The 21,432-nt window shown below is 43.5% G+C and overlaps 1 protein-coding gene across 2 annotated transcripts in view; it reads left to right on the top strand.

Moving 5' to 3' along the window:
* The window catches only part of ZFAT (zinc finger and AT-hook domain containing), a 162,403-nt gene that overhangs the window by 123,063 nt on the left and 17,908 nt on the right, over window positions 1–21,432 (top strand). The window contains exons 12-14 of one of the 2 annotated variants that reach the window (XM_080938952.1): window positions 6,290–6,428; window positions 14,463–14,548; window positions 19,563–19,686. In XM_080938952.1, the coding sequence (XP_080795078.1) occupies window positions 6,290–6,428; window positions 14,463–14,548; window positions 19,563–19,686 (349 nt within the window). Of the gene's footprint in view, window positions 1–6,289; window positions 6,429–14,462; window positions 14,582–19,562; window positions 19,687–21,432 lie in introns of both variants that reach the window. The other variant, XM_080938951.1, reaches the window with a different exon arrangement.

Raw genomic sequence — 21,432 nt, 5'->3', positions numbered from 1 at the left:
TTTATCCATATACCAAATGAACTCACATACAAATTGATATGCACATAATTAAGAAAGAGCACACACACCCCCAAGCAATTGGAGTTTTTATGTCTCAACTAGTGATAGATCTGATTTCTGAGCTCACCTCTTGCCTCCTGGTTCATTTATAGGTTTACAACATCTGTCCACTCTTGTTTCATGTAACAATGATTATGTCACTATGGAGGGCCTACTATAGTTTTTTGGTGTTTATGGTCTAATAATACTATTTCTAATATCATATTTTGCACCATCTAGTCTGCTTGGCATAGGATGCTAAATTACCTTGTCTTTTCCCACATTTACTAGGACGCCAGTCCAAAGAGTGCTTAATCTTCTGTTAATTTCTTAGGCCTGTCTTATCCAGGATGCCAGACTTAGGCCATGAAATTGTGCTCCATATCCTCAGGTCTCACACACTAGCATCATCTGGTACTGTCACCCTCTGCACAGAGGGTCCACCTCAAAGGTTCAGGTTCAGATCTTAGTCTCTGAGCCTTTTGGAACACACCCACAAATGAAATGCAGCACTTGTTGGCTTGGATTAGACTTTTCCTGATATAAATCCATGAACGCTGTTGTTAAGGTGATACATGATTGGACAGCAGAGAGGTAGGCGGAGAAAACGCTAGGAAAACGAAAGAGGAGGAGATTCCGGGAGGAATGGAGATGGAGGCAGATGTGCATGCTTTTCTCTGCGCATCTCTAGCTTGATGAGGTTGTTATTATTATTTCTAAGGCTTTCTAAGGTCTTTTTATCTCATATAGAAGGCGGTGTGTATTTTTGTCCAGTGGTCATAAGCTTATTGTGTAGAGAGTTTGTGGATTGAGAATATATAAACCTGCTTGATAAGCTACAGGCTTTGGAGCCATGTTTGCTTTAGGTGGAAGAGGAAAGGAACATGCCAAGGGGGTCGTATCCACCCAGGACAGAAGCAGACAGGGTGGGAAAAATGACTCACCTGGAACTGCACAGAGAGGGCGGCGGCTTTCGGACTAAGTGAGAGTTTGTGCACTTATCTCCTGCGGAGTGCGCGGGGCTGATAGCAACAGAATCTTCTTAATATTTACTGCAACAAGTCACTGCCTTACAAACTGTACATTTTTCCAACCCACACTGTGGGTCATGAATAGATGATATCTTCTGAGCCGAGAATTTACTCCTGACCCATGTTCCCTCAGCAACTTGCTGAATTCAGCTTTTGTTTTTACCTTGCTAGTGAATCTCCTCAGTGAGCTCACCAGAGCCGAACTTTCCTTGTCAGGTCTGTGAACACTGCAGAGGTCTTTTCTGATTGGGCTTCTCAGTGTACGTGACTCTACTGTCTCTGCCACACTGAGGACAACAGCCTGGGACCCCACAACACCAGAAGGTTATAATTCTTCTGCCTGACAGAATTCTTCTCCCTGTCTGCTGCCCCCTTCCTGCCCGTTATTCTGGGCCACCGTAACTGCCAATTCTCTTGCCACAGGCACATTTAATCATAGGGCATCTGCCAGGTGCTCTGTGTCCAGATGAGTCTACACCACATTTTTTTTTTTTTTTTTTGCATGTTTTTTATTCATGGCTCTACCTCATCTCAGGACCATGGATCTAGACTTCCTAATTTTACTCCTGTAAGACTGCTGTCATCTCTTCTGTTATCTGAACTAGACACACTGATGACTCCTTTACTCAAGCCTCTCACCTCTTTCTTCCCGCACATCATCTCAGCCATTGGGTCCATCTGACTTCCTGCCTTCTTCTCTCTAACAGTGGCTTCCTTGCAGGGTATTTGTCCCTCACTCTAGGCTGGCCTTCAGTGTCGCTGGCACTAGGCAAAGGATCATTGGTTCTTGCTTCACTCTAGTTTCTTTCAGTCCATCTCCTATTTAGTTTCCAGAGCAATAATTTGAAATTCAAGCAAGAACTATAATTCCAATACTTGGAAATATTGCAGACTTAAAAGCCATATCATGTACTCGCACTTTCTTCTCTAAACAAATATTCTGAAGTTATTAATTTTGGAATGCTAGTATTTGCACAGACATTAAGAAAAGACACTGAGATTGTTACTCTCCTGCCCGATACCTCGAGCCTAATGCTGATGTTCCCACAGACTACACATTAATAGTTGGTGTGTGTGTGTGTGTGTGCGCGCGCGTGCATATACATGCACCATAGTAGACAGCAGAAGCCTTAGTCTTCTGCAGTCCACGTGACTATTAGTTGATGGTTAACTCTGGGCTGGCTCATATCTGGTATATATAAGAATACCAGCCTGAATCCCTTCCAGAAGAGCTGTGAGGAAGACCAGTGCTCTCAAAATTGTAGCTACTAAAAACCAAAATCATTTCTGTGTGATGATCTCTGCCTGGTCTGAAACAGGGCCGACTAAGAGACTATGAGGTTTGTGCAACTCCCTTCGTCACTCTGTGCCTCAGTTGCCTTATTAGTAATATGGGACCACTACTTGCACCCATATCAAATCGTGAGATGTAGAGGAATGAGTCCATGGAAAGCACGGCTCCCTGGCATGTGGTAGCTCAGGCACTGTTGGGTGAAACTACTTAATGATGATGGTAGATCTCAGAAAGCTAATGAAATAACTTCAGTGTGGCTGAACAGAAGCTGTGACTGGTGACTCCCTGTCTTTTGTCTGATTTCCTTTCTTTTGAATCACAGTAAGAACTTTAGACCTTCTTCAAAGTGAACTATGTAGATGCCTCAAGTTTATGTGTCTCCCTAACTCTTGGCTTGATTCTCGTCTGAAGCTCAGTATAAATAACGTCTCTTTGGAGGTGCAGTGTCATTTGCTATTTGCGAGTATCTGGCATAGGAGCCACGTTTCATGATTTAGGTTGCCTGCATAGCATTTAATCTTTGCAAATGCATATGTATTCAGAGAATCACAAGCCTGCCTCATTTATCATAGAATCCCCAGGTCAGGGAATGGTGTCTAACTCACAGTAGGAGGTCAATAAATAGGTGCTTCAGATATGAAATCTTAAGGTCTGAAGCATTGTAGACGCAGCCAGACTTCATGTGCAGTAGGACATTAGCATTGTTTTCTGTCACTTCTTGGTACCACAACCCCTGGAAAGTTTGTAGATTGGCACTACTGTGCCTTCCCAACCTAGAATTGGATTTGCTAGAAAGGTCCAAGTGTGGTTCAGTGAATGTACTTAAGGACAGAATACCCCAGCAAGGGATTTCATGAAGTGATGGAAAGGGTTTAAGGAACAGAATCAAGCTCAGGGAAGGCAATCATCTTTCTAGCCCCAGAACTGCTCACCTGGGAGCCATCTGCTTAGCCCAGTGCTGAGCTCACTGTATCACAGCAACCTGATGCCCCAGTCTGTCTGGAATAGTGCGGCAGAGCCCTCCCCCAAGACCTCTAATGTCAAGAGTTGAGATTCTGATAAAACTCTGTAGCTTGGGGATTGCTCTCTCATTTGGCTTTCTATGCACTCACACACCCACCCCTGCACATACATGTCTGCAGTTTTTCCTTATGAGAAAGTTTTCCAAGGACTCTACATGGGAACTAAAAGGCATTGAAATTCTCATGTGGCAGTTTATCTGTTTTGCCACATCAAGGATGGTCTTGGCTCCACAGTCTGCGTTTGGTTTGTAGGACCATCTCTTACTTTGATTGGCCCCTCTCTTTCATGCTATGCCCATGTGGGCAGTATAGCATTCTGTTTCTTTTCTTGATATCTGTGTGTTAGCATTCCAAAAATAATAACTCATAATACTTGTTTATTTAGAAAGGAAAGCACTAGAACATGGGGTGGACTTTTAACTTTGTAATAATCTGTTATTGAACCTTTTGCTCCCTGTACAGTTGATACATGAGAAATCCTTACAAGTGCTGCCTTTGTTTTGGGTCCTTGGCCCAATGTAGGGTATGCCCTGGGAAGTTTGGAAGTTCCTGTTTATCATTTGAGAATGGTCTTCCTGGGGTATGACAGCTTTCTCTTAGGAGGATTTGGACTTGAGGTGTTGTTCAGTGGCAGAGTACTTACCTCACAGTGAGAGGCCCAAGGTTGCAGTCACCAGTCCCCAAACCAATACAGTTGGAATGGCCTCTGTCTCTGGATTGCTGTGGCAGTTGGAGAGGAGCAGGGACAGATTCTAGGGGCTGGTAACAGAAGTGGTTGAGCCGTAAAAGTGGCCATGGTGATTGCCAGCTTTTTGTGTCCAAATAATCAGCCGATTATATAGGAAAATATGAATCTGAAATTGCTTTGAGTTATGCCTGTAGCATGTCCCTGTGGTGAAATTAGTTAGATATTCCTGCCTGGGAAAAGAAAGAGGAAGGATCACACTGAACATTTACAGCCAGCCATAAACGGTGCAAAAATGATCATGGAAACCGGAACAGAAAAACAGAACAGGCCCCAAGGCAGTGCCTTAGAGAGAAAGTCAGGCCTGAATATCAGGGTTGAAATGCTGATCTTGTCAGGTAATTCTGCCACCTGCCACCATCAGAAGCTGGCACTATACTGTGTCCTCTGATCCTGGGAGGGGACACCATCTGATGGATATGGAACATGCAGTCTGACAAGGCAGTGTTGGCCAAACCATTGGAACCTTTTTCCAGGAGTCTGTAGAGCCCTAAGTAGGAAGGGGAGGAGTGGAAGGCATGAGCAGAAACCCTTTTAAAGGAGTGGACCGGTATGCAGTATGGAGAAAGAAGACTTAGGCAGAAGGCCCCCTTTGTGCTTACCCATCCATCCGCCCTCTCTGCCTCCCTGTGGGGAAACTTGGGCACATTTACATACCTGAGAGGAAGAAGCCATTGTTAGAGGCTGCGGAAGTTTCTGATCAGGGACTGTGCCCCAACCTCCCAGCTGCTTGGTGCTCCCACATTAAGTTATTCTGCCTCTGCATGATAATGGTGAAAGGATGGATTTGTCAGTCAGTGTAAAGGTAGTCTTACTAGACACAGTGATGTGTCAGCTTCTGTGTGCTCAAGAGAGTTGGAAACTTCCTAATAGAAACCACAGGGAGCATCTTAGCTGCTGGTGTGTGTTCCACCCTTCCATCCAGTACACAGACTAAGAAGGTAGTTATTATCCTCAGGTTTCCTGGTGAGGAAATGACTCCAAGGCGGTTTTGTTCTTGTCTGAGGTTCCACTGAAGGTGAGTTCTGCTGTGAGGTTAAGCATGCTTCCTCTGAGCACCTCCCTCACCATCCAGAGTACCACCCAGGCCATCTTCCTGGCCCATGACCTGCTTCTGTTACTGCTGGGCCAGAAAGCTGGTGCTGCTAGATGGGCCCAAAGGTAAACCAGGGATTGTCACTGTCTGAACTACACAGCACCATGACACAGGAGGGCACTTTGGTATGAGAAAGAGCCTGGCATGTGGCAGTGGTCCAGGTACGTAGCTGTTTTAAGGCTGCTGCTGTTGTCTTCCTGAGGGACCTGTGAGCACCCCTTCTCCACTTCTCACTGAGTCCTCAGATGAAATGTGCAGGAGGCCAGACAAGGCTGCGAACCCATTAGTGATCCAATCTGTAAGTGCCTCCTCCAGCCAGTGTCACACTATAAGCAGCTTTTGCCAGTCTCACGTCCCCACATCCTGATACTACATGCAGGTGATGACAGGGAAATGCCACCATAAACAAGGCAGTTGTTTACATGAAGGAACAAGAGTATAAAGGTCTCGGCAACAGAAACTGCTTTTAATGACACCAGCTTAGAATAGTGGTGTCATTATTATTAATCAATCAATAGATTGATTCATGTATTGCTTTTTGTTTAACATCTTCAGTGATGGTTGTAGAGAAAAGGGGGATCATGAAATAAGGACAGCAGACTTGTTCACTGAGACCCCAAGTCCTGCCTTGCCTTGGCCATTTGGTGTAGCACAGAGGCAGGATAGTTTTTATGTCAACTTGGCACAAGCTAGAGTCATTTGAGAAAGTGTCCCCACCAGATCTGGCCTGTGGACAAGCCTGTTGAGCATTTTATTGATTAATTACCGATATGAGTGGACTCATCTCACAGAGGGCAGTGTCACCCCTGGGTGGGGGATCCTGAATTGTTTTTAAAAATCAGCCTGAACAAGCCGAAAGCTCTTTTCCCCCAGAGTTGCTTTTGGTCAAGGTGTTTCATCACAGCAACAGGAGCTTTAAGTAGGATAAGCAGTTCCCCGGTGGCAGGACTGTGCCTGCTCATTGCAGGCATTCTGGTGGCAGATCCACACCAGGAGGTACCTGGGAAGTGCTGTGCTGTTTGCACAGGCTCACTTTTGCTGTTCCTTGCCCTCCCTCCCCAGCCTTTCCGCTGCGCTCACTGTCATTACTCATGTAACATCTCTGGATCTCTGAAACGACACTACAACAGGAAGCATCCCAACGAGGAGTACGCCAACGTGGGCAGCGGAGAGCTTGCAGCGGAAGCCCTCATCCAGCAAGGTGAGTGAGGAGCCCAGGCCTTCTGAGAAGCACCAGTGTCTGTCTATGGTGAGCGAAAAGGATGGTGGTCAGAAGTTACTGCAGTCTCTGACACAGCTGTCACTACTCCATCCACTCTTTGTCTGCACATATTTAGGCATTCCCTTACTCAGTGTCATCAACAGAAATTTTTTTTGTCCTTTGGTACAGTCTTTATCTTCTTAATTATAACCCCAGAGGGCTTTGGGTAATACAGAATTGCATGTAGAGGCTTAAAAGTTCTGTTGTTGAAAAGTATAGTTTCTAAGTATTTTCTCTCTTTAGCTCCATTTAGTCCATATGCACACACAAGGATAAGCACAAGCACGGGCTGCAGTCATTCTAAGGCTGACCACATGGGATCAGATAACCAGTTAGGGGTCATTTCCATGGAACACTAATTCTCCCTGTCTCAGTGGTGGCTGACTTTAGCTCTTCATCCATGGGTGGTGCCCTGTGAAGTTTCTCCCCTCTATCTTGGGACGTCCGCTGCTGTTGGACTTTTTCAGGTCTTGGGTAGGCAACCATGTTGTTGAGTATTCATGGGTGTAGTTTCTCTGTCATAGCTATTGGTGTGATTTTACAGAACACTTCATGGTCCTTTGGCTCTTGCAATCTTTCTGTCCCCTCTTCCTTGATCTTAAAAAGAGGACCCTATGAACTCTAGATAGGGGTATAGATATGGGTCAGTAAGAAGGAGGTAAAAAGAGGGCAAATGATTATACTGTAATTAAAAGTCACTGCGTAGACCAAGCTGGCCTCAAAATCACAGAGCTCCACCTGTCTCTGCCTCCTGAGTGCTGGGATTAAGAGGACACTACTACTGTCTGGCTTCTCTTCATGGTTTTTATTGAAAATAAATATCTACACATTACTGAATAGGGCATAACACTTGCTCTTACCACAGAAGGAAGTGTAGCAATATTTACGTCTCCATTCCAGTAATTCAGCTAAGACTGACTGCAGTGTGTAGCTTTAGTCATTACTCCTTATTGGCTGGCTACTGTGTGGAACTGAGAGAGGTTTTAAAAACCCTACAGTTGGAGAACTGAGCTGTGTTAGAGCCAGGGATGCTTGTTTTTCTGATTCAGTAGGAAGCATCACATGGTGAGTTGCCTAGAGATTTATCTTCGTGTGACACAAATGGATTGTCTATATCTGGCAGCATCCAGTGACAGAGCAGAACAGGAATAGACAAGCAGTTAAGGGATCATTTCAGAGCTTTCTATCAGAAAGGTGCTGTGGGCCTTTCATTTTCTTCAGCAGGAGTTTATGGAGCCAGGAGCAGGTACAGCAAAGAGAAAGGATCATGGCTCAAATCTGTGTTTTCCTTCTCAAACTATGCTGACTTAGGCAGGTCACTTAGCCTGTCCTAGGTCCCTTGCTCCTGAACAGAATCAGCCATGAGGTTGGAGAGGATACAGTACATGGGCATCTGGCACACAAGACTGATTAATTGCTAGATTTACTTTCCTTTTCTGAAAGTATCTAACACTTGCAGAACCATTGCTGGGGTTTTCCTTTTGTGTGCTGGGGATAGAGCTCACAGCCTTGCTCATGCTATGCAGTTGTCCTACCATGAGCTGCACCACCAATCCCCATGGCGCCACTTTTTAATGACAGTTGTGTCCAGGAATCGCCAGGGAGAATAGATTGACTTAGAGTCACTATAAATGATGAGCTGGAGCTTGGTTTTTACATCCTTCACTCTCTTGGGTTTGATTGTCAGCAAACAAACATTGAGTGTGGCTGGTGGGACAGGCCCCTGGGTCAGATTGATGAAGCTATCACTGCTTTTAGACCTTCAACACTGCCTTGCAAAAACTACGCTGAACTGTAACTCTTTTCTGCCCCAAGTTTTCTGTCATCTTTCTAAGGCTCTCTAAGTAATTGGTATCTCTCTAATCAACTGACACTTTGTGACAGGATGGGGGGTTCATATTCAAGCTTTGAAGATGAGAGATTTCTCATTTTTCAGGTCCCCCCCCCCACCTCCCTACCTGTCCCTCCCTGTACCATTTCAGGTACTTGTTGAAGAAGCAGATATCTAAATGTGTCTTCGCTATTCTGGTACTGTTTGTACATTAGACTTCTTAGCCCTACACATGAAGCAGTTTATTCCTGGCTTGTAGTGTATGTACAGCTCATATTTTGAAAGCAGATTTTTCTTAGTCCTCACTTTATCATCCATATAGGTTTGAAACATCTTCTGTAAAAGCATTTGTTTTATGCAGTTTGAGGATGACGTACTTGGATTGCTTCAGCAGGCCTTCTACTCCTGCCCCTTCACCAGTGCCTGATTGAAGTTTACTCAAGGGCTAGGTCAGCCATCAGAGCCACCAAGGTGTGTAAGGTGCTTTGGATGCCAAGATTCTTGAAGTCATGGCTCCCTTCTGAATGGTCTGCAGGAAAGGTCAATTTTCCAGTGCCACAAAGCACTCTGCAGTTTCTCTAGATCCTCTAGAATACACACAGGGTTAGGAACCACAAAGACTGGGACTGGGGTCTCTGTACAGTGTGGCCTTTGGATTCAGAATCATCATGAATAAGACCGATACCTGCCTCAAGTAGTTGCAAAAAATACATTTTATTCTCTAACACTTCTAGCTATTTCCTGACCATGAAGTAAATGCTTGATGAAATGTATAGATTATAGCTCTCTATACATTTTCTTAAGCACATGTCTCTTGAGCCTCTTCAGTGTGGCCAGCCCATTTCCATTCACTAGATCTCAATATTAAACTAGGTGATTTTATGGAGGCACTTACTGGTATCACTACCTGAATTAAAACCTCATCTTGTTCAGTAGCAATGGGTCTAAGTATCTCCTTTTATCAGCCCATGTTCTGATGGTGTGGCTAAAAAATACATCTCTTCCACCTGAGAAAAAGATTCTCGAGGGCCATCAGCTGTTTCTTACAATAGTTGAGCCCTCTCTGGAGCCCTAGTTACTGAAGTGACAATAGACATACTAGAGAAGTAATGTCAGAAGAGGGGTCAGGAAGGTTTCAGTTTTGCCTTCTGCTGGTCTCAGTTGTTTTGAATTACTGAATTAGAAGAATGTAAATCTTCTTTGTAAATGCATATCATATTGTTCATACGAATCTCAGGAAATAACTTAGCATAGCAGAAAGTCCTGTAACTTGTAAGTAGTTCAAAAGTCATCAGTTTAATTTTTGGACATGTTTAAAATGTCTAACCCCCAGACTCAGTGAGTTACTGGTAGGTGTTTTTGGCCCAAGGTTAACTATGGGATCTATCTATCTCTTTTTCTCAGTCCTTCCTATTGGTCTCAGATCCCAGAGAGAAGCAGAGAGGACCTACCTTGAGCTCTGTTTACCAGGGATGGCTCATTAAAGTTCAGGATATTAGCTTGGATAATGATGAATTATGCCTCTGCTACAGTTTCCCTCTGCTGCTTTCTCAAGGATCTTATGGGAAGAGAGGCTGAGTTTGACACAGGATTTAGATAACCTTGAGTTCTGTGGCCTGGTGTGATCTCATAGCACTTCAGGTCACTAAGGATCACACTTTGTCATTCAGCAGGGAATGAGAATGTCTGTGGTAGGCTTAATCCATATTTCACTTCCTCACTTTGTAAACTTTAACTATTCAAGTTCCATAATGAAGCTGTTTCTGCTTTGGTCCCTAAGTGCTTATTTTAGTTTCCCAAAGCCACTATAGCAAATGACTTTACACTACACAGATTTGTTATCTTACAAAGGTTAGATATTCACATTGAGGCTCTCTAAGCCAAAGCATATATGTTAGTTAACAAGACTACAGATACTAGGGGAGTGTCTGTTTTCTGACTTTGTCTAGCTTCTAGAGGCTACCCTATGTCTTGGCTTCTGGGCCCTTCTTCCTCTTTCAAAGTCAAGAGTGGTCAGTGGAGTCTTTCTCATATCTCATTATGATGGCTCTATTCCCTTTGTCTGTGTAAGGATCCTTTAGATTATACCCTACATGATCAACAATACTCCTCACTACAGAGTTCTTAACTGAGTCACATTGCAAAGCACCTTTCCCATGCAGGGGAATGTGCTGAAATATTCCAAGCAGTAGTATATCCTTACATTTGGGGTCTCTAGTCTGTCTATCATGCTTCCGTGAGGATATGAGAATTCATTATATTTACCTTAGTAGAATAGAAAACTCAGATTTAAGAGTGTAAGCAATATCAGGCTCTTTGCCCTCCTGCCTCATGTTCTGTGCCATTCCTGGACTGATTTATTGAACATGAAATAGAATCTTCCATAATATTAGGGACCACAAAGAAGGACAAATCTCTTAATATCTGGGAATCCAATAGACTCTTTAAAGAGCAAGGTTGCTATGGTGAGCTTTTAAAGTTGTACCGGAATGTCCTCCCTTTCTTTTGGTTAGTCAGTCCAGGTGAGGAAATTGTGGTTTGGCCATGTGTAACTTTACTGAACACTTAATGCCAGGACTGTGAGTGGCTAAATCTTCTGTTGACCTTTACTGTGCATGCTAAGAAATTAATTAATTGAAGCAGAAATTATTTCTCTCTGCTTTGATGTCAATTAACTTGCATAGTTATACATTCAGGTGAGATTACATATTTCTGTTTGTTGTTCTTTAATTAAAGTTGCTATGGCAAAGGTTGAAGTTTTAATTAATATTGGGCATTATCATATTAAGCTCAATTTAAACATAATATGAGGATGTTTTTCTCCCTGAATCAGTTTCCTTAAAATAGCATTCCAGTTTCATTGTGGAGCTCCCGTTTGATCTCAGGAAGTTTACTGTTGGTTGCTTCTCTGTTTAACTCTTTCAAGGAAAAAGAGGGTTGGTCTCAACACGAGGTGGATAACCTCATTGGGAGAATTATGGTCTCTCACAGTCTACAAAGATGGTCTTGAGAGATGGTCATGGGGGAACACAGCTGTTTAGGTGACTAGTACCTGATAACAGGGAGTGTGTATAAGTTAGCTTCTTGTTGCTATGATAAAAACACCACATCCAAGAGCAGCTTATAGAAGAAAGAGTTTATTTTGGCTTATGTTTTAGAGGGAGAATCCATAATGGCAGGAGAAGCATAGCATTAGCTTCCTGGAGCAGGAAACTGAGAAATCACATCTACAAATACAGGCGGGAAACAGAAGGAGAAGTGGGGTGAGGCTTTATATTTTCAAAGCCCAATCTCAGTGATATACTTTCTCCCAAGAGGCTACATATCCTAAAAGTTCTGTAACTTCTGTAACCTCCCCAAGAACACCATGAACTGGGGACAAAGTATTCAGATACCCAAATCTATAGAGTCCTTGCTGAATCAAGCCACCATGGAAGGTTAAAAGGAAGGTGACTTGTGTTCCTGGCTAAGAACAGTTCATTTGATCGTATCTATAAGAATAATATGATGTCTTTGAGATTCTGAGCATAAGTATTCACTTAAGAACTTGCCTTTTCTGTAGAATATTCTGTGATGATGACTAGTGTGGTCTGGCTTTGTCTCTCCTCTATCTTGTTTTCTCATGCTCTTGAACATGCCCAGGATAAGAGAATTGAAGAGCAATGAAGTGAGGTAGGAAGGAAAGTGCTATCAGCCTCCAGTTCTGCAGTAGACAAGAAACTCCAGTTGTTGTACATCATGTTCTGTGCAGATTCCACAGACATGGAGTTGGTTCAGGAGAGGGAGTGTACTGTAGCTGCACGTGAAAGAGGATAAAATTGAATGATGCATGCCCCTGAGATTACCTGGCCCTTAATAAATTTATCCAGACAAAATCAATATCAAGACAGAATTCCTCAGAATGAGTAATAAATAAATGGTTATGACAGCCTGAGACAGGCTCATCAGCTCAACCCTTGCTGCCTAAATCTAAGCACTCTGTGCTTTACTCAGAGACATTGGCAAAGTGGGTCACCTTGGACATCACTTGATATGCATGTCAGGGATAGAGAAAGGATTTTTTGTGAAGCTTCGTGATTGAGAACAAAGGGAAAGAGCTTATGCAGGTGTTCAAGTTGGAGATGTGCTGAGAGGAGAGTGAGGTGTCATACTGTCCAGGAAGAATTTGATGGAAACTGTGGTCACCATTGTTTACTTTGCAGAATTTAAGTACAGCCTTGTCTAAAGGCAATACTACCTCACACTCCCCAGCCTCTGTTTAAAATGAAGTAATTGTTGTTGGAAAGTAAGCATAGCTCAGTCTCAGTCTCGTAGATATTTGACACGGTTACTTCAGTATTAGTCAGGGTTCTCTGGAGTCACAGAACTTAAGGCATTTCTCTACATATTAAAGGAGTTTATTAGATGACATACAGTTGGCAGTTTAACTAACCCAACAATGGCCAGCTGTGAATGGGAAGTCCAAGAAGGTAGTAAGCAGTTCCTAAGTCCCACAAGGTGGCATGTTCCAGCTGGTCCTTTGTATAAGCTGCATCCTAAAGGAGTAGGTGCCAACAACAGACGTGCAAGCAAGTCAGTGCACGAAGGCAATGAACAAAACTTTCTAATCTCCATTGTCATTGTGTAGGCCTCCAACAGAGGGTGTGGCCCAGATTAAAGGTGTGACTATGCCTAGACCTAAGCTTTTCTTTGTTAGGAACTTGCTCTCAGGCTGGCCTTGAACTCAGAGATCTCCTTGCCTCTGACTTTTAGGATTGAAGGCATTGCCTAGGCCCAAACTTTTTCTGGCAGCTATGCCAGAAGATCCAGATCAAAAGCATGTGTCTTTGAGCCTAAGGATTCCATCACAAGTGTGTCCTTCATTTCTGGATTGTAGTTCATTCCAGATATAGTCAAGTTGACAGCCAAAAATAGCCATCACACGGTTGCTGCTACTGTTGTAGGAGTACGGCAGACAGTGTCCATTGGCTTACTGGCCAATCAGAACATGTGCTGTGGCAGCCATGGGACTGGGTACAGAAGGAGCTTGCCATGGCAGGAGGCAGGATTAAAAGAGCAAGCAGGACAGTATTGACTTAACACTGAATTTCCAGGACAAACAGAACTCAAGGAGAGCTAGTTAAAGACCAGGGGAGCAAGTCCTCCTTATGAAGTTAGGGTTAAGTTTCATTGTTCTCATGATTCAGTACAAGGATGAGATTTCGGAGGAAAGGCCATCCATAGGGAAAACACAGGGCACAGGAGGGTGAGGCCCAAAATCTCACCTTTGGGACATGAGCTGCTGGAACCGCATAGTCAGCAGGCTGAAAAAACTCAGACAGGGGAACATTGGTGAGGGTATCTATTGTCTGGTTTCATGTGGAGGCCCAACCCTAGCCTAGAGAGCTGATCACCTAACACCTGGACTGCATTTGGCTTTCTCTGGCTGGAGCTTGCATCTCCTGCTTCAAGAGTAGTGTTAAGTATTACTTCTGATAAAACTTTAGGAAGATAGTCTCCTCTGTGACCTTAGGGCTGGTTTTTGTTTTCTCTCTCTCTTTTTTTAACCTGAGTTTTACTTTCTTCCAATTAAAGCATTTAAATTCCTCCTGGAACATGTGCAAAATTTAATTGGTTCAATAAACAGTGACACTTAAGGATGTGACCAGCTTTTTAATTTATTCTTTACTGAAAATCTCACAGGAGAATTTATCCTGTGACTTAGCTTCTCTTAGAAGGGGTTTAAGAACTGAGTATCTGATCTGAAGCATTTGGGAGCAAAGGAGATGGACAAATCAGCCACTGTTCTTTAGTGATTTAAAAAATTATTTACAGATAACAACATGAAAAAGATTGATTTTAGTTGCAATTCAGTTGGTCAAGGGGATTACATTGCTCATTTCTCTCTAGCATTTAAAATATCAAGCAGGTTTTAGGCTCTCTGCAAAGGCCTATTTAGTAAATAGAAAAGTGTATTAAGTTCTAAAATCTCTACTCTAAAAGCTGATGTGGTTGCGTTACATTCCAACACTGAGTTTAAGCCTGAGTGACTGTCGGTGCTGGAGAAAAAACAATGTACCTTATAGAGCCCACACGCTGGAGTAGGAGACACGGCAGCATGCTTATTACTACAAACACTTCTTTTTGCCTGTCTGTGCTTGCAGGTGGCCTGAAGTGTCCTGTTTGCAGCTTTGTGTATGGAACCAAATGGGAGTTCAACAGACACTTGAAGAACAAACATGGCTTGAAGGTAGTGGAGATTGATGGAGACCCCAAATGGGAGGTAACACTTTAAGTGTGGTATGATCTCGACATGTTGAAACACAGGTGACAAGTCAGGTGAGCTCAGGTGCTGGGCACAGTCAACACTCAAGGTCACTGGATATGTTCCTTTGGAAATGCAGCCATTTCAGACTATGGTTCTGGGTCTCTCTGAGTGAGATCTGAGCCACCAAGGTGAATTTATTCTGGGTTGAATTTAGACATTTCTGTGAATGCTGTCTTTGCTTTTTCAACTCATAAACCCTATTTTAGATGTTACACTCAGCAGAGTACAAGGCAAGTGCTCTGTTGCTGTTCTCACAGAGAGGATTGGAAGTGGCCCTATTCAAGGTCCTCCCCACTAGCTATTTCCCCAGGAATTTGCATCTGTCACCATATGAGCACCAGCAGCCACCATTTCTTCAAGTACCAGATGCCACTCACTGGACAGATTGTAGTCACTCTAGGCAAGCTTCTGAGACTCAGTACTATAGGTGTTTTGAGCTGAAGGGTTTTTTTGTTGTGGGAGGACTATTCTGGACCTTATAGGAAGTTTAGCTACATTTCTAGCCTTTTCTTACCAGGTACCTCTAGCATCGCCCTGCCTCTAGACCTCATTGAGACAATTATACATGTTTCCAGATACTACAAAGGTTCATCACTCTCTGGCAATCACAGACATCTCCAGCTGATAGTAGGTTTAGAGAGTACCTGGTAATAACCAGACAGGAGTAAGGTTCTTGAAACAGTTTATAGCACATAAAAATAATGAAACACCATGACTGTGTAGAGATTACTTTGGAGTGTAAGGAAATCATAGCCCCATGGAAGAATATATGTTAACATAGCTCACCATGAACTAGGGGGAGAAATGCAAAAATCATCTTCATAGATGCCAAAAGGCTTTGACAGCATCGTTCATCTATTACACACTTTCAGCACAATTAAGTTGGTGTTCCCTAAGAGGATAAAAGTACGTATCCTGGTCATAAGCCAGTGTCTTCTTTCATTTGGAAACACTAGAAGGTTTTCACTAAACTCAGAAGCAAGTAACCATGGAAACTGTGTGTTGCTGGATACTCTAGGGCCAAAGTCAAAGAGCTGATGAGTGCTGCAGTCTGCCCCGAGTGCTTGCCACAGTACTATGCTTAATCTCTGAAACTATTTCGTGCGTATTTTATAATTGAGCAATGTTCTCATGAGCATGTTCTGTATGTAAATGGAACTGTTTTCACTGTTTGAAGATGTAACAATAAGCAGAGGCCAAAGCTACACGGAGCCTTAGTGTCAACTTGGAATCAGAGAACTTGGAACTCATGTGATTTGCTGTTGTTATCATTTACCAGCATCTACATGTTGAAAATCCCTAATTAAAACATTCAGAATCCACAAGCTGTAAACTCCAAAAGCTTTTGAATATCAATGTGGCCCCACAAGTGGAAAATTCCACATCTCACCACATTTGAAATACTTGTGGAGGAAACAATGATTCTTCAAAGCCATCAGTGGTGGAGTCAAAGCAAGATAGCACAATGTGAGATTCATTTCCTAGACCTGCCTGATGGCCTAAGTTTGAACCCTGGAATCCATGTAAAATGGACTTAAAGAACCAGCTCCACAAAGTTGTTGTCTGACCTCAAAATGTGCATGTAGGGAGCACACAGACACTCCCTCACAAAGCCAAGAGTGTGACACTTATCTGTGTTATCTATAAACTCTTTGACCTGAGCCCTTGTTGACTCAGCTTACCCATAGTGTTGTCAACCGTGCCGCAGGCTGGTAGATTGGAAAGTTGACTGCGAGAATACTGCAACATGCTGGAGTCTGTGTGTGACAGACAAGCCCTTTGTGTTGTCAGTGCTGAAGGCAGGCTCAGTGTCCCCTACCACAGATGGTACTATGATTATTTTCCTGAACTCTCAAGTTCCTGCTACAGAATGTGTTGTCTGTTAAAGAGACAGACATTGGAATACCAATATATGATGGAAAACTTGATATGTTGGGTACTTCCAGTAGAGTCTAGAACTATTAGTAGGGTTTTGACCCTCATAAAACAGTACACACAAATGTACTCTTGAAGTGAGGCAGCTAAACATCGACGAAGCTGGACACAGGGTGGCCCCCAGTGTAATGACACACTGGCTGCCTGCTAGTTTGGATTGTCACTTAACTCCTAGGAATGCCTTGCAGAGAGCACCAGCCTTATTGAATGTCATTACCTGGGTTTCCCAGAAGGAGAGCAGCTCATTGATAAGCTAAGGCACTTGGTTCCATAATTGGGTTGTACACTATTTGTCTTAGTAAGGATTTCTATAGCTGCAACAAAACAGCATGGATAAAAAGCAAGCTGGGGAGGAAAGGGTTTATTCAGCTTATATTTCTACATTGCTGTTCATCACCAAAGCATATCAGGACCCAAGCTCAAACAGCTCAGGAACCTAAAGAAGGAACTGATGCAGAGGCCATGGAGGGATGCTGCTTCCTGGCTTGCTTCTCATAGCTTGCTCAGCCTCCTTTCTTATAGAACCCAGGAATACCATCCCAAGGATGGCACCAAGATATCACATTAAAAACATAAATAACTAAAAGTCCTACAGTCTTTTCAAAATTGGATACATGAAATTTTCAGTTCCTTTAAAATAGCTCGTCTCCTTTAAAATACAAAGTCTTTTAAAATTCAAAGTCTCTCAGCTGTGGGCTCCAGCAAAATAATTTATTAATAATTTCAAGAGGTAAAGGTTAGTATAGTCACAATCAAATCAAAGCAAAAGCAAATTCCAGCCAGCCAATGTCTGGGATCCAGTCATGATCTTCTGGACTCATCCAAAGTGCTTGGATCACTTCTTGAGCTCTGCCCTCTGCAACATGCAAGCACACACACACACACACACACACACACACACACACACACACACACACACACATTTGTCTTCTTGGCTCCATCTGACTCCAATCCACTGCTGCTGCTGTTCTTAGTGATCTTCCTGTGGCACTGTCATCTTCAAAACTGCTGGCTCTTCTGCTGCACCTGAACTGCACTTTAACCAGTTGCCTCAATAGGTTCTGTTCATGGTGCCAAGACTCAACTTCACTTTATGACCCCTTCATTCCTGGGTCTTCAACTGCCATTGAGGCTTCACCTTCCCTTAGTTCCCCCTCCCGGCCTCTCTCAGTGCCAGGTCTCGGCTGTTCTATGTAGTCCCTCATGCCTTCACTCTTACACTCTTATACTACCAAGCTTGGTTGTCAGCTCAAGATACAACCACTTAGTTGCCTCTGGAGCACAGCTTCTATGTGCTGACTCTCAGGACATTTTTCAGAAGATTTCACCTCAACAATCCTGGCCTCTTCTTAATCTCTGCTAAATTCACAGCTTCAGCTGACCAGCCTGGAGTATCCTTAAAAAAGCAAAGGTTTGTTTTTTTAAGTTCTGGTACCTTGTTAATCACAGCTAATTCTTTAGCCCCAGCTAATAATCAGAATGACAGAATCTTTAACTAGCAAATGGCCCTGATAGTCTTTAAACTTCCCTCTAAAACTTCACAAGCCAGGCCTCCATCTTCTGCACTGTTCTCAACATTTTTATCTTCTAAGTTCAGAACATCCCACTAACTTCTTAATACTCAGTGGCTCTTGTAGCCTAAAGTTTCAAAGTTCTTTCACAGTTCTTCCAAAACCATGGTCAGGTAGGTCTGTTACAGCAACACCATACAATCTTGGTACCAACTTGTCTTAATTAGGGTTCCTTTTGCTGCAACAAAACACCATGATCAAAAAGAAAATTGGAGAGGAAAGGGTTTATTCAGCTTACACATTCACATTGCTGTTCATTTTTGAAGGAAGTCAGGACAGGAGCTCGAATGGGGCAGGATCCTGGGATCAGGAGCCGATGCAGAAGCCATGGAGGGTATGGATTATTGACTTGCTTCACCTGGCTTGCTCAGCGTTCTTTTTTATAGAACCCAGGACCACCACCAGTACCACCCACAATGGGCTAGGCCTTCTCCCCATTGATCACTACCTGAGAAATTAACTTACAACTGGATCTCATGGAGACATTTCCTCAACTGAGGCTCCTTCCTCTCTGATGACTCTAGTTTGTGTCAAGTTGGCACACAACCAACCAGTACATTGCTTAATGCCATTCTAAAGAGAAACGATCTTTTAAATAGTTTCTGCATTTATTTGATATTTATTGGGTGTCCTTTTGTCAAACAACTATAAGCGAACTGAATTTGTCCAGTTGACTGTGAAAGGACAGTTACTTGTGACTCTGAGATTCTGTCAGCTACTCACGGGTGTCATAGTGCTGGTTCCTATAAACCTGGGCCAAAGTTCTGCCTTCTGTTGGTGAGATTCATGGCCCTCACCTTACAGGTTTGGTTTTGTTCCTCCTCAGAAAGAGATCTTTATTAATATTGATCCTGTGACTGTCTACTTTCCTTGTTTCTCTCCTTGAGGTATATCTTTGAATGTCACTTCAGCCTCTCCTCCCACCACATATCCTGACATTGAAGATTATGACTTTGACATCCTTTGTGCTTTAATTTCATGTGTCAGTAGCTATGGTTCAGTGGGATCTCCATGCGTTTTACATGCTAAGTAACAAGGCATTCTTCTGTTCCCACTTTCCTCCATGACTGTTCCTTTGCATCCGTTAGTTGCGTGGCTAGAGGCCGCAGTGTACGGGGAAGATTGAAGACAGTGTTGGCAGCAGGGAAGAGGCAGAAGCTCAAGTGTGTTCACTGTGAACAGCATGCTTCACTGTGTACCGTGAGCATGGGGGGCAACAAGCTTCCACACAGGGTGGCCGTACAAGGTCGTGACCCTCAAGAGAAAATGTTTTCTTTGGGCATTGCATCTGTCGGAGCAGATGGCTCTCTGGTGAAGCTGTGCCAGTGAAGCATTAAGTGCTGTTCTCCTGTATGTGTTTCTCTCGTCCTGGAATTTCGGGTTGCTCTTAATCTCTTGGAAGGATGCTGAGACATGGTGCTTTTATTTAGCCAGCAACAGAGACTCCAGAGGAACCCTCCACCCAGTATCTCTACATCACTGAAGCTGAAGATGTTCAGGGGACACAAGCAGCTGTGGCTGCACTTCAAGACCTGAGATATACCTCCGAGAATGGTGAGGACATACCTGGTTTTCTTTCTCACTCTCTGTTGCTCTTTATGTAATAATTGAACCAGCATGTCTTTCTCTGTAAATGGTTCAGAATGAACCTAGCCAGAGTGGGGCCTTATTTCCAGAGCAGCCTTGGGTGTGGGCAGTCTTGCCATTCTTAGTTAATTGCTGTGTAGAAGGCTCTTCACTGAACATAGTTGGTTAAGAATCCTCCATTTAGGTCACAGAGTTGGAATCTGGTTCCCCTGACTTACCTCAAGGCAACCGTACCTACGACCTCATGCTTCCTCATGGCCTCTATTCCACAGGTCTTATCCCAGGGTCCAGAGTATCCAGACAGGTGATAAGAGTGGGTGACTTAGGATGTGATGTACTGGTGGGTCACCCCAGGAATACCAATATATGCCTGTATGCTCAGGATCACTCATCTGTCTCCATTTTTTCCAAAAAGCCAGATACTATTTTTAAAATCGAATGTGATGACTTTGAATTTTTTTAATCCATTTCTAAACTGGACACTATACCTGAAAGCAGTTTCCCCAAAGCTCTAGGAGTGCGTATGGGCGGCTGAGTCAAGCAAGCAGGATTAATGGGAAAGCATTAGATGAGAACAAATGGTGATAGGAAATAAGAGAATGCTCCTGTCCTGACTTGAAATCCTCAATCCCTGGTCCTAAGGAAGCTCTACCCAAACACCTGTGGGCATCTGTTTCCAGGCAATTAACTGCTACTGCCTGTCAGAGCAAACTGGGGCTGCAGCACCTCCAGTTCTACCAGAGTCAAGGCTGTACTGTTAAGCAAGACTTATCACTGAGTCCTTGTTTGAATTTGGGTTCCTGCCTCAGTGTTTAGTGATGTCTCCATCTTCCATGATCACATACCCATTTGCCCATCAGTGTCTTCCCAAAGAGTGTCCACAAGCACATTTCTACTTGCCCATCAAAGTCTTTGTTTAGAGCGTCTATGTACAAAGTCCATTTGCCCACCCATGTCTTTCCTATGAGAACCCGTATCTGCATGCTCACTTGCCCGTTACTGTCTCTTCATGGGGTGTTCATAAGTACTCGTCTACTTCCTACCAGTACTTTTCCTTGGAGCATCCATGAGCACATTCCCAGTTGCCCTCCAGTGCCACTTGCCAACCAGTGTGTTTCTTTGGAGAATCCATGAGCATATGAACATTTTCCCAATAGCATCTTTTCTTGGAGAGTTCATGCACACATGCCTGTGTGCCCACCAGCGTCTGGCCATGGTACTTCAGATGCTGTTTCACCACTGCAGCTCAGCAGGCCAGACCTCCTTCTTCACCTCCTGGCTGCCTACTTGTTTTGCTTCTTGCCTCAAGGCTTTGTTGTACAGACCAAATTCTGCGGTTATTATTATTATTGTTATCATTATTATTATTATTATTATTATTATTATAGGCTGCATTTCTCATATAGCTCACCTCCATCTTGAACACTTAGATCCCACCACTACTTTAGCACTACTGAGACTTTTCTATACTGTCCCCTAACTGCCCTCCAATTCCATGTGTTAGGATGATTTGCTTCTACATGGGTCTCAGGAACCTGTCAGCTCAGGAAGGATTAAGGGAGGGATTATGTTTTATCTGTTTTCTTTATCTGTATTCCCAGTGGGAACCCCTGCTCCTGGCTGACCTAAAGCTTGGGCTAGATAATGATCGGTAAGGAGGGGAGTGGAGGAAGAATTAAAATCTAACCTCGGTGACTCACCCGAGTAAACATT

Source organism: Micromys minutus (assembly GCF_963924665.1).
Source record: "Micromys minutus genome assembly, chromosome: 27".
In the NCBI taxonomy this organism is placed as follows: Eukaryota; Metazoa; Chordata; class Mammalia; order Rodentia; family Muridae; genus Micromys; species Micromys minutus.
This window is presented reverse-complemented; position numbering and strand designations above follow the sequence as displayed.